Consider the following 12,249-nt stretch of genomic DNA (forward strand, 5'->3'; position numbering starts at 1 on the left):
TGGCAAAAAAAAAAAAATTGTGTCATTATTGATCTGGCCAAAAATTTAAAGCGCTAACTTCTCAGAAATATCAAGCTGAAGTTTTTAGGGTTTAATAATACTGGCATAGCAGATGCTTATTCATTTGCATGCTGTGAGGAGTTGAGGCACAGGAAAAAAATCAGCAAATAGCTTTGTTGTTGGTGGCGGTGGTGGTTAGCATTCTGAATATAGCTATCTTTAGAGAAAACAGATACATTCTTATTATTTGTGACTCCCTTATTGCTTGGACTTGAAGATTTATTTATTTATGTTACTTTCTTGGTCTTGAGGAACTTGAATTTGCAACTCTATATTCATTTTTTAGACCCACCATAACAAAGTACCACAGACTGAATGGCTTAAACAACAGAAATGTATTCTCTTGTGGTTCTGTAAGCTAGAAGTCCAAGATCAAGGTGTCCACAACCCCCTGAAGGTGCTAGGAACAAATCTTTTGCAGGCCTGTCTCCTAGTTTCTGGTAGTTCTTTGACTTGTGGCAATATAACTTTAATCTTTGTGTGGTACACGTCTCTGCATACAAATATCCCCTATTTATAAGGACAGCAGTCATGTTGAATTAGAGGCCATCGTATTCCAGTATGACCTCATCTTAACTACTTATGTCTGCAATAATTCAGTTTCAAATAAATTTACATTCTGAAGTGCTAGAGGGTTAGAACTTCAACATATAAATTTTTGGTGTATACATTTCAATTCATTACAAATCCTGCATGGGCAATGTAGAGGTCACTTCTTTCACTTTTCCTTATTTCCAGATATATTCCTATAGCGATTTGTTCTTTATATACAGATGGTCATATTGAAGCATTTATTTGTGACTCTGTGTCTTCTGAACTGTTATTCTATGTGCTTAACCAGAAGGAATAGGGCATGAAGGCCAATTCAGAGTGAGGACTTAGTAATGAGCAAAAAGAGGCCTACATGAAGGCAGGCAGTAGCCTGAGATACCCTGGGACCTGGTGGGTTTAGGAAAGGATTCAAAACTTGGAAGCCATAGAAAAGGTAATAGAGGATCATATAATTTATTATCTACATTGGGAAACCTGAAAAGGATGCTGATAACTTTAGAGGTAACTCTGGGCTATCCCTGACAATTGGGACTAGCATGACCGTCCGTGATGGCATCATAACCACCACTTTGAATGATCTCTACTAATGTCTTTTTCCATCCACTGGAAAGTCAATTGTTCTCACTAAGCAGCTTCCTACAGCAAAGCCTATGTGGGCACACAATACTATCACCTTAAGCCTGGAGGCCACTTGAAGGATTTTTTTACTTGATATGTCACTTGGACATCTGTAATGTGGGAGAAAAAAAAAAATGTCAGAGGGACATTTTGAAAAGGGAACTGAATTACTGTTAACACTCATCAAAGAGAAAACTGGGTATGTTGTCCTGAATGCAAAGTGCGACTTTTTCATATTAAAATTTCTGTGCTAACTTCCATCCCTAATGCTCAATGCCATAGAGAAAATAATGAAAGGAAGGCAGGCACCATTTGCTAAAGATGTGGCCAAAATAACGCTGCCGTCACCATGAAAGCTTTGTGTTACCTTCACGATGTGAAATTATTTCCGATTACCATATAATGGAAGGGAATGAAAACCATGGCCAGCCTTCTCATAAATGCTTGTCCGTCATCTCCATGCTGCAGCAGGACAAATATGGGGCCTGGCAGACCTCAGCATTCTTTGGAGAATATTAACTATAAGCACCAATGGAGCACATTGAGAAGCAATTTCTCTCCCGGAAGCACCAAAGCCTTTTAAGTAGTTCAGGCTTCACTGCTCACATCCATTTGCCAAAAAACAAATGAATTGCCTGATTTAAAAGACATTTGTTTCCTTATTTTTTTGGCAGTCAGGATGATCTTCTTGTTTTCCCCATAATCAGGCCCCACAGAACTACATGCCTGTGCACTAACAATTTAAAATAAACAAAGCGTGGTTTTCAGGTGACCGGTTTGTCTCAATTTGCTTGCAGACTGTCCCAAGGGTACCTGCGGAGCTGGCTGCTCTTCAGAATGTCAGTGTGTGGAGGAGAACACCCTGGAATGCAGTGCCAAAAATGGTAGTTGCATCTGCAAATCTGGTTACCAAGGCAACAGATGCCAGAAAGGTAAGCTCTGATGATAGATTTTCTTTCTTCTCTAATAATAATCCTCAGCCTTTGTTCAGTATCATATGATTATTAATTAGTTAATCCACCAGTGCCCTCAGAAGATGGGTAAGCTCTATTAATCCTCTATTTGCAGGTGAGGAAACTGAGACATAGGGCAATAAAGTTATTTAATGCAATCTTCTTAGCCTCTGCTGCTTCCTGTCCCCTTGTTAGCTTGAGCAAGGGAAGAAAGATCACATTGCAGAGAATTATATCGAGAAAGATTAAAGCTAGGCAACTACTTCTTTGAGCTGAACTAATCAACCCAAGGCACTGCTAACTTCCAGAATTAAAGAATCATTTTCTTTAAGGATGGGTCATTCAAACAAATGTTATTCAAAGATGTTAATATTTAACCATAGAAAAACTTTGAAAATTTTAAATATGGTTATGTTTGTTTTTGTTTTTCAAATTTGTAGGTATTACTTTTTAAAATAAATCTTAAATATATAAGTTTATGAATAGTGTGATTATAATTACAAGTAACACATATAGGGGTGTGTTTGTGTGTGTGTGTGTGTAAGTCCATATACAGTTTGGAAAAAGGTATTTCAAGATGCCAGTGTTGACTATCTCTGACTTATGCACTCATGAAATGCTCTTTCCTAGGGACCTGTATAACTCTTTCATATTTCAAAAAGTCTCAAGTAACTTTTTTACTGAATCTTTTCAGTACTACCTTACTTAAAACTGCAGCTTGGGCTGGGCTTGGTGACTCATGCCTGTAATCCCAGTGCTTTGGGAGGCCAAAGTGGGTGGATCACAAGGTCTGGAGTTTGAGACCAGCCTGGCCAACATAGTGAAACCCCGTTTCTACTAAAGATACAAAAAATTAGCTGGGCATGGTAGCAGATGCCTGTAATTCCAGCTACTTGGGAGGCTGAGGCAGGGGAATCTCTTCAACCTGGGAGGCAGAGGTTGCAGTGAGCCGAGATCATGCCATTGCACTCTAGCCTGGGTGAAAGGGAGAGACTCTGTCTTAAACAAACAACAACAACAAACATGTAATTTGTGAGTTTCCCAACTTTTTTCTTTTTCTATAGTGCTTATTATTTTCTAATATAGTACATACTCTAATTATGATTATGTCAAATATTTCTTGCTTGTCTTTTCCTGTTATAATCAGAACCCCATGAGTGAAGGGTATCTAAAAATTTTGTTCAGCCAAGTATCCCCAAACTCCTAAAACAGTCCTGACATACAGATGTTGCTGAATATATATTTTCTTAAATCAATAGATAAATGTGCATTTTTTATTCTTTATATATTTTTCTTGTATTATCATGTATTTTGCATTAAGCACTTACTACTATATTTCAGAGGAAAATACCACAGCATTTTTTCTCTTAAAGCAATACTGAGCAAATAATAGTAATATTATCACAACTAATGGTAAGATGTGATACTTTTGCCTTAACATTGATCCAAAGGGCAACCTTGTTTAAAATCAGAAGGAGATCATAGGTTTGAAAAGAAACCATCATCTCACTGGGGCCACTTACAGAGGCAGGTACTAGGATTGGAAATGGTCTTTGACACTCACTCACGTATCCTCATTTTCTCCTTGCAATGCTGCCTTCAGAGGGTCTGCAGAGCTTCCCTGAAGCTGAATGGAAAGAGGAGTTCTCTGATCCAGGCTGTCTAGTGGTTTAGTACTGGAGAGGGTGAGCAGTGATGCCCATCTAGATTTCACAGACAGACGCTACTTAGGTAGCTGGATTGTGACTTTCTAGGCAATGGGGAAAGGAAGTTGGGGAAACAGAAGCCTAACATTACACTAACAAGTTTAATGTGGTATGAGAGTGGGTCTCATGCCAATTTCTAAACATCTTCCTGCTTCAACTGATTTTTAAGCCCAGAGTCAGCCCCTTATTCATTTTCCCCCTGGAAAAGTCATGTCCTGGAAGTCAATGTAGGAGGAGACGATGCCATATACACAAACCTGGGTAAACTTAATTTATTCTGGTAACATTTTCTTAAAGCAGCTGCTGAATATGCTTTGTTGGAAAATGCTTCTGAGATTCCCACTGTGAAGGAAAATGAGTTGAAAGTATATGTAAATCAGCAAAATAAAGAGGTAACCACAATCTCTGGAAAACATTATTTTTCAATCAGATAACTTTGTCCAATTCTGATATTTTTGTCTAGCCACAAAATGAAATTATGAATCAGACTGGAGCAGGTGAATGGGCTTGCTGTGATTGGCAGTTAAAATCAAGACAAAAAGAGCTCTCCAAGAGTTGTGCATGATGAAAATCAGGCCTGTTGTTTTTCTTTCTCCTTTTTAAGAGAGTAAAGTAGCCCAAGTGCTCCTAGAGACAGACATATCTTTAAAAATCTTAACTCCAAACCTGTGTCTAGATTGCAGTTGAATAGTTAATTAAAGACTGGAAATTGTTTCAATGGCACTAATGAACAATATTCTCCGCAATCAGCACCAGACCTTATTTAGCTTACCAGCAACGACTTCTAAGAACAAAAGAGCTGGTTTCTACAACTAACCTGTGAAATAGCAAAACAACAACCACAACAACAACAAAATTAAAGTAGCCAGTGTCTTTGCCTTGTTTTGATTAGTTTGTAGCCTGGAGTATTTTGCATGTCTACTGCAAGCAGACTTCAGAATGTAGAGGACTGTGTGGTCCAGCAGGCCCCTTGACACTATACAACCCTTAGATCATGGTGAGAAAGACAGATGGTTTTAGAAGAGTTCCACATCAGATGAACTTTGAATTTTGAACTCTGGTGAATCTCTAAGGGCAGATTAATTGGCCAGAAAGGTGCTGAGTACCTAGTATTGCAGAGTAAATTTGAATGTAGTGGCAGAGAGCACCAGTTTCAGAGGCCAGAAGATCTGGGTTCAAGTTTTGTGATGTAGAGTAAGTCTCTTAACTTCTAGGAGCCTCTGTTTCTTATATAAAATGGAAGTAAATTTGCTTATGCCATAGGGTTCTTTTTTGGAAATATGAGCTAATTTACATAAAGTGTTTAACAAAGTTAGTGATCAACAGATCGAAAATATTATAATTCTGTTATTCTGAGGCACTGTCAGGACAAGAAGATACTTCACAGCCCAGCTTGCTTTGATGTAACTTTCAGTAACTGTTAATTTTTAAGAAAGTTCCATCCTTTTCCTTGGATTAAAAAATGCTTTCCACCAGGTTTCTAATTCCAGTGGTTTCTATGGTAGAACACACACTGAAACCTCTCACCAAGCCCACAGTGGTCCCTGTACCGTCACTTGTCCTTTGCTAGTTCAAAGAACAGTCAACAAAGCAGATCCCTATGTCTCTTCGCCCACATTATGCATTGTGTACTCTTATAAAGTCCCTAATTCACAACACTCTGATGTGATTATTTTAGCTCACAAAAGAAGCAAAAGTCTGGGAGAACAGGATTTAGGCAACCATTTGGGGGCAACTTCCTGAGTGCCATGCCTCCTGAGCTTCCTTTACAAATTACATCTCATTTTCAGGTTTTGTTCTGTGCAACTGCCACTAAGGATATATATCAAAATTGCTTCCATTGTTCCTCTCTGAAAAACCACATTTTCAGCAAAAAGCCAACCTCTGTATCTGTGTTTTCAAAGTGACAAGATATAGCATCATGTTGATTTCTTTGGGGAATATTTTCGGAAGTGTTATAAATCCTTGGAGGCTACCAGGATGTTTCTTTCTTTGCAGCTCAGTCATACACACACACACACGCACACACACACACACACGCACACACACACTTTTCCAATTTGGTTAGGCAAGAGTAGAAATCTCAGACCATTTTGAGACTTCTTACAAGTCTGTTTCTTTCTTTCTCTCTCTTTTTATTTTATGTCTGCCCAGATGGCCTCTGGGGACCAGAGTGCTGGCTCTCCTATGTGCCCTGTGAAAATGGAGGTCAGCGCAACAGAAAAACTGGAAGTTGTGACTGCACTCCTGCTTACACAGGAAAATCAAGTACCATATGTAAGTCATGAAGCTAGACTAAATAACCAACAAAGTTGATAAAGTTGTTAGCTTTGTAAATACTTTTTTTTCCTGCTATAGAAAATATTGCTATGTTAGGATATATGTTCCCACTATTTAGTGTTGTGTAACAAACTACTCCAATACTTTGTGGCTTAAAACAATGATTTACCATTTCTCTTAATTCTACATACTGCTGGTATACCCTGGGTTCCCTCATGTGACTGCTTCAGCTGGTAGATATTTGAGAACAGATTGAGTGTGGCTGGGCTGCTCAAGCAGGGAACTTGGCCTTTCCTCTATAAAACATTTCCACAAGGCTAGCTTGGACGTCCCCACAGCATGACAGTTTTCAGACAATAAAGAAGGAGCATTCCGAAAGTACGTGAGCAAAAACTTTGTGAGGTGGAAAAGCCTTGCCTCAGAAGCCACACACTGTCACTTTCACCACATTCTATTGGTTAAAGCAAATCAGTGGAAGGAGAAATAGATTCTACCTACTGAAGAGAAGAGTAACAGAAGCTTATTGCAAAGCACTGCAAGTTGGGAGATACGGTTGCAGCTGTTTTTGGAAGCACTCTACCATAGTATGCTATTCAGATTTATACTGAAAGGCACCAACTAGATTAAAAGAACCAACTAGATTACTGTAGCCTTGTAGTAGAGTTTGAAGTTTGGCAGTGTGATGCCTCCAGCTTTGTTCTTTTTGCTTAGGATTGTCTTGGCTATGCGGGGTCTTTTGTGATTCCATATGAAGTTTAAAGTGATTTTTTCCAGTTCTGTGAAGAAGGTCATTGGTAGCTTGATGGGGATAGCATTGAATCTATAGATTACTTTGGGCAGTATGGCCGTTTTTATGATATTGATTCTTCCTAACCATGAACATTGAATGTTTTTTCATCTGTTTGTGTCCTCTCTTATTTCCTTGAGCAGTGGTTTGTAGTTCTCCTTGAAGAGGTCCTTCACATCCTTTGTTAGTTGTATTCCTAGATATTTCTTTTATTCTCTTTGTAGCAATTGTGAATGGCAGTTCATTTTTGATTTGGCTCTCTTTAAGTCTGTTATTGGTTTATAGGAATGCTTGTGATTTTTGCACATTGATTTTGCTAAGACTTTGCTGAAGTTGCTTATCAGTTTGAGAAGATTTTGGGCTGAGGTAGGTGTTGAACAACGAGAACACGTGGACTCAGGGAGAAGAGCATCACATGCTGGGGACAGTTGCCGGGGTAGGGGAGAGACAGTGGGGGTGGGGCGGGGAGGGAGGGTGGGGAGGGAGAACATGGGGAGAAATGCCACATATAGTATGCACCTAAAGTAAAATAAATAAATTTTTAAAAAAAGAACCCACTAGACTAGAATTATCATTCTTGTCAGATGGGAGCAGATTAGGGGCTGATAAAAAGTGATTAGCTACATGGAACTAGTTTCAAGGAGCTGGTAGAACAACTATCCTGTGGTGCCCTTTTCTGGTTGTGATTCTTTGTAAGCGGTGGTAACCCTGCCTTTTCACCTTCTCTACTCCATTGACAATGAAACACAGTGATTTGAGAACGTGAGGAAAGCTATGGGCTGGATAGTAATGATGCTGTTTTTTTACATTACTATTTCAAATTTGTCTAATAGAGATTAGCAAACATTTGTGATTATCATTTTATGAAGTGAAAACAGTGATTTGAATTAACTTTCAGTGCTTAGTTCTTTCCATTAACCAACAAATATATAAACCAGAAGCATCATATATAAAATGTAAGCAGATAGTAGTTAGCAGTGAGCTAATCGTATGATCACTTTGGGAAATGCTGCTGCCCCTAAGGAGAACCCTCAAGCTAAAGTTATAGGACTAGATCTTTGATGACTTTCTGTATATAGCAAGATAGTTTATTTTAGAACTGTCATTCTGGCACTTTTGACAAGCATTTCAAACAGCGGAATAGTTTACTGGAGAAGCAGTTGGCTGTCCCTAACCTACTTGTTTGCTTCAAAAAAAAAAAAAAACTGCTTAAAGGTAAAAATTTACATATTCAAAAGGTAGTTACTTGCTATTTCCACAGTGAAGTGACATTTTCTCTTGTCTAACTCAATTTTAATGGAATAATTATTAAGCAGATAGTGATAAAGTTTATACTGTTCCAATTGTCAAGTGATATAAATAGACCATTTAAAAACAAGTGAAGAAAAAGACAAACTCCTCATTCTTTAAAATATTAATTTTAATAGTTACGTTACACTTCTTTCCTTCTATGATTTCGAATCCCAGAAGAACATTTTATGATAGCCCTGAGAGAATTTTTAGTGATGAGTAATACTTTTTGCATTTTATTAGCAACTTGATAATGATACATGTGTTGAATTCAATACACAAAAATATTCCCTGGCTTCTAGTCCAGTCCAATTTTTGTATTACATGCTATTATTTGATTTTACACACAGAGACACAAACACAAATTATATAATCACCATAATAAGATATTTAGGAAAATGAATGAAACCAAATGATAGAATTCATTTAAAATGCTTCATGCATACTTCACAAAGAATGTGTGTGGCATTTTAAAAGTGGCTTGTATTTGAAGAAAAGCGTGCAACATTTCTCTAAATATTCTGTTATGGTGCTCACAGAATTTTAAAACCTAGTTACTCTGCATAATGAACTGTAAAAATACTTATAGGGTATGTAAGTAATATATTTTAGAGGCAGGAGAGACCAAAAAGCTGTTGTTAAATATTTTGGCTTTTTTATAAATCCTGTTGTTTGGAAGTTATAAATACAAATACTTGGGGAAAATATTTTTAAATATTTTATTTCACTGTATTAAAAAATCCTCTGGATTGTGGTAGATTTGTTTTTTGTTGCTGTTTTTTTGTTTTTGCTTCCTAAACAGCATCTGTATAGTGTGGCATGGCTGTGGGGGCGGATTCGCAGGCACTCTCACACCCTTGATAAGAATGTATCATCTCTGTGAATGGCAGTTAAGTCTTATATGTCCGACGTTTTAGCAAATAATCAGAAAAGTGCTCCCAGCCTTTTCTTTATCCCGGCATTATTTATAAAAACAAAAGCATAAAGTAGAAACAACCAATACCCACTAGAAGGAGAATGATTGAGCAAATTATCTAATACCACTGGACTCTTCTGAGGCCATTAAGGTTCATGTTTTAGAAGAATATGTAATGTCAAAAAAATTGACGTTGAATTGACATTAAAAGCTGTGTATAGAAAATGATTCAAATTTGTAAGAACACGTACCTATGTATGTATATGGGAAATTGTAGAAGAAAGGACAGCAGTTTTTAAACAGTGGCCATCTCTAGATGGTGGGACTATGGGTGAATATTTTTCTCCTTTATACATTGCTGTCTTTTTCATATTTACTAGTTTACCACTTTTTCCTTAGCAATTAGAGAAGGAAATGGCATCATCTTTAGACCAATAGTTGACCAAATATCCAAGAAAAATAGTTATCTATTCTTAAAGTACTCTCTGTTGGTTTAAACTGTTCCCATAATAATGAAGCCATTTTTTCCTTCAGTCTTATTGAACTTACTGCTATTTTAATTTAAGACAGTTTTCTCCTTTTTCTTCTATTGTGAATATTAACCATAGCTCATCAGCACTACCAAAACTCTTAAAAAGGAACATCTAAAAGAGCATAGTAACATTTCCTCTGAACATTTATTTTCCTTTCTTCAGAAACCTCATTTTCTATTCCTTAGTCATTTAGTTATTACTTCTCTGAATCTTGCCCTATTCTTCAGGAGCACTTACAAAACAGGCCCCTTCAGTACTAAAGGAGAAAAAAAAATTAGAGAGAGAATAAAGAAAAGGTACTAATTCCAAATACAGCCATGTGTCAAATATCATTTGATCAAACTTCATAAAAACCGTAATGAAAACAGGTGTAAGCCTTCTGCAGTGCTAAGCTGACAAATGTTTATCAGGCTCTATGAAAGATAAAAGCACTGAGTTTTAGTGTTTGCTGATTGCCAGGGTATGATACTCCTACCATGATGATTTCAAGCAATCAATGTGATTTCAAATGGCTTGCAAAATTCCTGAAAATGTAACAGTCGGCTTTCCGGAGCAGGTAGTTATGGCTCCAGCATACCATTGGCTGGCAAGTATTATTGTATTCTGAACACACCAAACCATTCCTTAACTTTTATGACTTTTCTGGTAGCAGTTTTATTTTGCTGTTTCTAAATGGATAACCTGTTTGACCTTTCTGGTTGAACTAACCAACAAATAGTTCCAACTAACAAAAATTTGGTATTTAGATAGCCTATTTTATTTTTAAGACAAAAATCAACTATTTGGCTAAATGGATTCATGATTCAAAAAACAGACAAAAGAAGGTATGAGTTTCTTTATGTGTAAACACAGTCTCCCTAGTCTTCTCCTCTAGAATTCATATAGCTGGGATATTGACTCAATCTAGAGAATCCTTTAACAACCTCTAAGCTGGTTTTCAAACTTCCTCTACCTCACACCCAGCACGAATGAGGTGTCTTTAATGACATACTTTTGTGTGTCATTAAAGAGAGAGAGAGAGAAGAGGAGGAAGAGGAAGAAGAAGAAGAGGAAGAAGGAGAAGAAGAAGGGGAAGAGGAGGAGGGGAAGAGGAGGAGGAGGAAGAAGAAAAGATAGTTATCAGTTATCTAAGGTAGAAGTAAAAGTATGTGTAAAGAAGGTAAAACAGCAACCAAATTTTAAAAATTAGAAAAGCAATTAAAGTCTTAAATATTACCAAATACAAATTGCTAAGGTACAACAAGACACTTATTCTCTGAAACAATTGTAAATCTAAATCTGATTTTCAAAGTTGCTATAAAATAAATTGTATTTAAATAATACATCTCCTATCCTCTCCCACAGAGAGATGCATTTCCCTTACCAATCTGGCTCTCAGCAGGCGGTCCAGCCTGATGAAGTACTAGCAAAATGTCAGCTCCCACAGAGAAGTGCGACAGAGTCGACAGTGCAGCAGTGACAGTCCTTTCAAAAAGCTATTTTGCAAATTCAGCTTTAAAATAGGGATGTGGTTGAGGACTGATGGGTATTTCATTATCAATGTGTTCATCTCCCCATCATCCAAAGGAATGGAAGGGAGTCATGGTGCAGCTGATAGAAAACCATTAAGTTGAGTAGTGGTGGATTTGGTCTTTAGAAGATTTGTTTTCCTATCTCTATTTTCAAAAATTAGTATTCAAATTAGCCGTCATTTTTAGCACATATCTGCTAAAGGTGGTGGGGGTGGGGGGCAAGAGTTGTTCTTTTTTTCTGCTTGATCACTTTCCAGTGTCTCAAATAGATCATTAAAAACAAAGTTAATCTTGTCATTACTTTATAAACTTCATTGAACTATGGATACTGTTTATAATGAAGTCTATAGCACTAAACACCTGTCTCTAGTTGGCTTTTGACCATGCTCACATACACCTCACATATTTTAGTCATTCTTTCAAGCATCATGTACATTGAAAACATGGTGTCATTGTTCATTGCTCTTTCCTGTAACACATGTTTTCTTCCTCTATTTTTATTACCCCTTAAAATTCCTCAAGCATTTTTATTTTCCAGTATATATAAACTAACAAAATACTAGAGCCTTTCCTTCCATAGCAGCACCAAGCATATTGTATTATAATTAGTCGCCTGCTAAGACTATTTATCATTAATTTTTAAGACTATTTTAAGACTATCATTAATTTTCGTACCCACCTCCCTCCACTTTTCAATATAGAAAGGGTACTCAACAAAGATTTGCTAGATTAAAGAACATTCTTGACAACTTAAAATTACATTGAAATAATTCAGAGTTTAAAAAAAAAAAAAGACGGAAAACACAGTGTTCATGATACTAAAAAATACCCAATGGTCAATATTTGTTAAACTGGATTGAATTACTCAGTCTTTAAAGATAGCAAGAGGAAATCAAGAAAGCATAGTACCGTAGCTTCACTGGTCTCTACTCCATTTCTGAAAACACTTTTCACAAGAAGCCTTTTCAACGGATTAGAAGATTAACATCAGACAATGATGATTCCTAAGCTTCATCTCAAGAGTCCAGATTTATTTCCTTCTA

General features: G+C 36.9%; 1 protein-coding gene across 5 annotated transcripts in view; it reads left to right on the forward strand.

Annotated features, from left to right (window-relative positions):
- LOC101039884 (vitamin K-dependent protein S-like) overlaps positions 1-12,249 on the forward strand; it is a 752,700-nt gene that overhangs the window by 645,333 nt on the left and 95,118 nt on the right. For all 5 annotated transcript variants that reach the window (XM_074405626.1, XM_074405629.1, XM_074405627.1 and 2 more), the window contains 2 exons: positions 2,028-2,162; positions 6,044-6,166. In XM_074405626.1, the coding sequence (XP_074261727.1) occupies positions 2,028-2,118 (91 nt within the window). In that variant the 3' untranslated portion in view covers positions 2,119-2,162; positions 6,044-6,166. The remainder of the gene's footprint in view (positions 1-2,027; positions 2,163-6,043; positions 6,167-12,249) is intronic.

This window comes from Saimiri boliviensis, chromosome 9, assembly GCF_048565385.1.
Source record: "Saimiri boliviensis isolate mSaiBol1 chromosome 9, mSaiBol1.pri, whole genome shotgun sequence".
Taxonomy (NCBI): Eukaryota; Metazoa; Chordata; class Mammalia; order Primates; family Cebidae; genus Saimiri; species Saimiri boliviensis.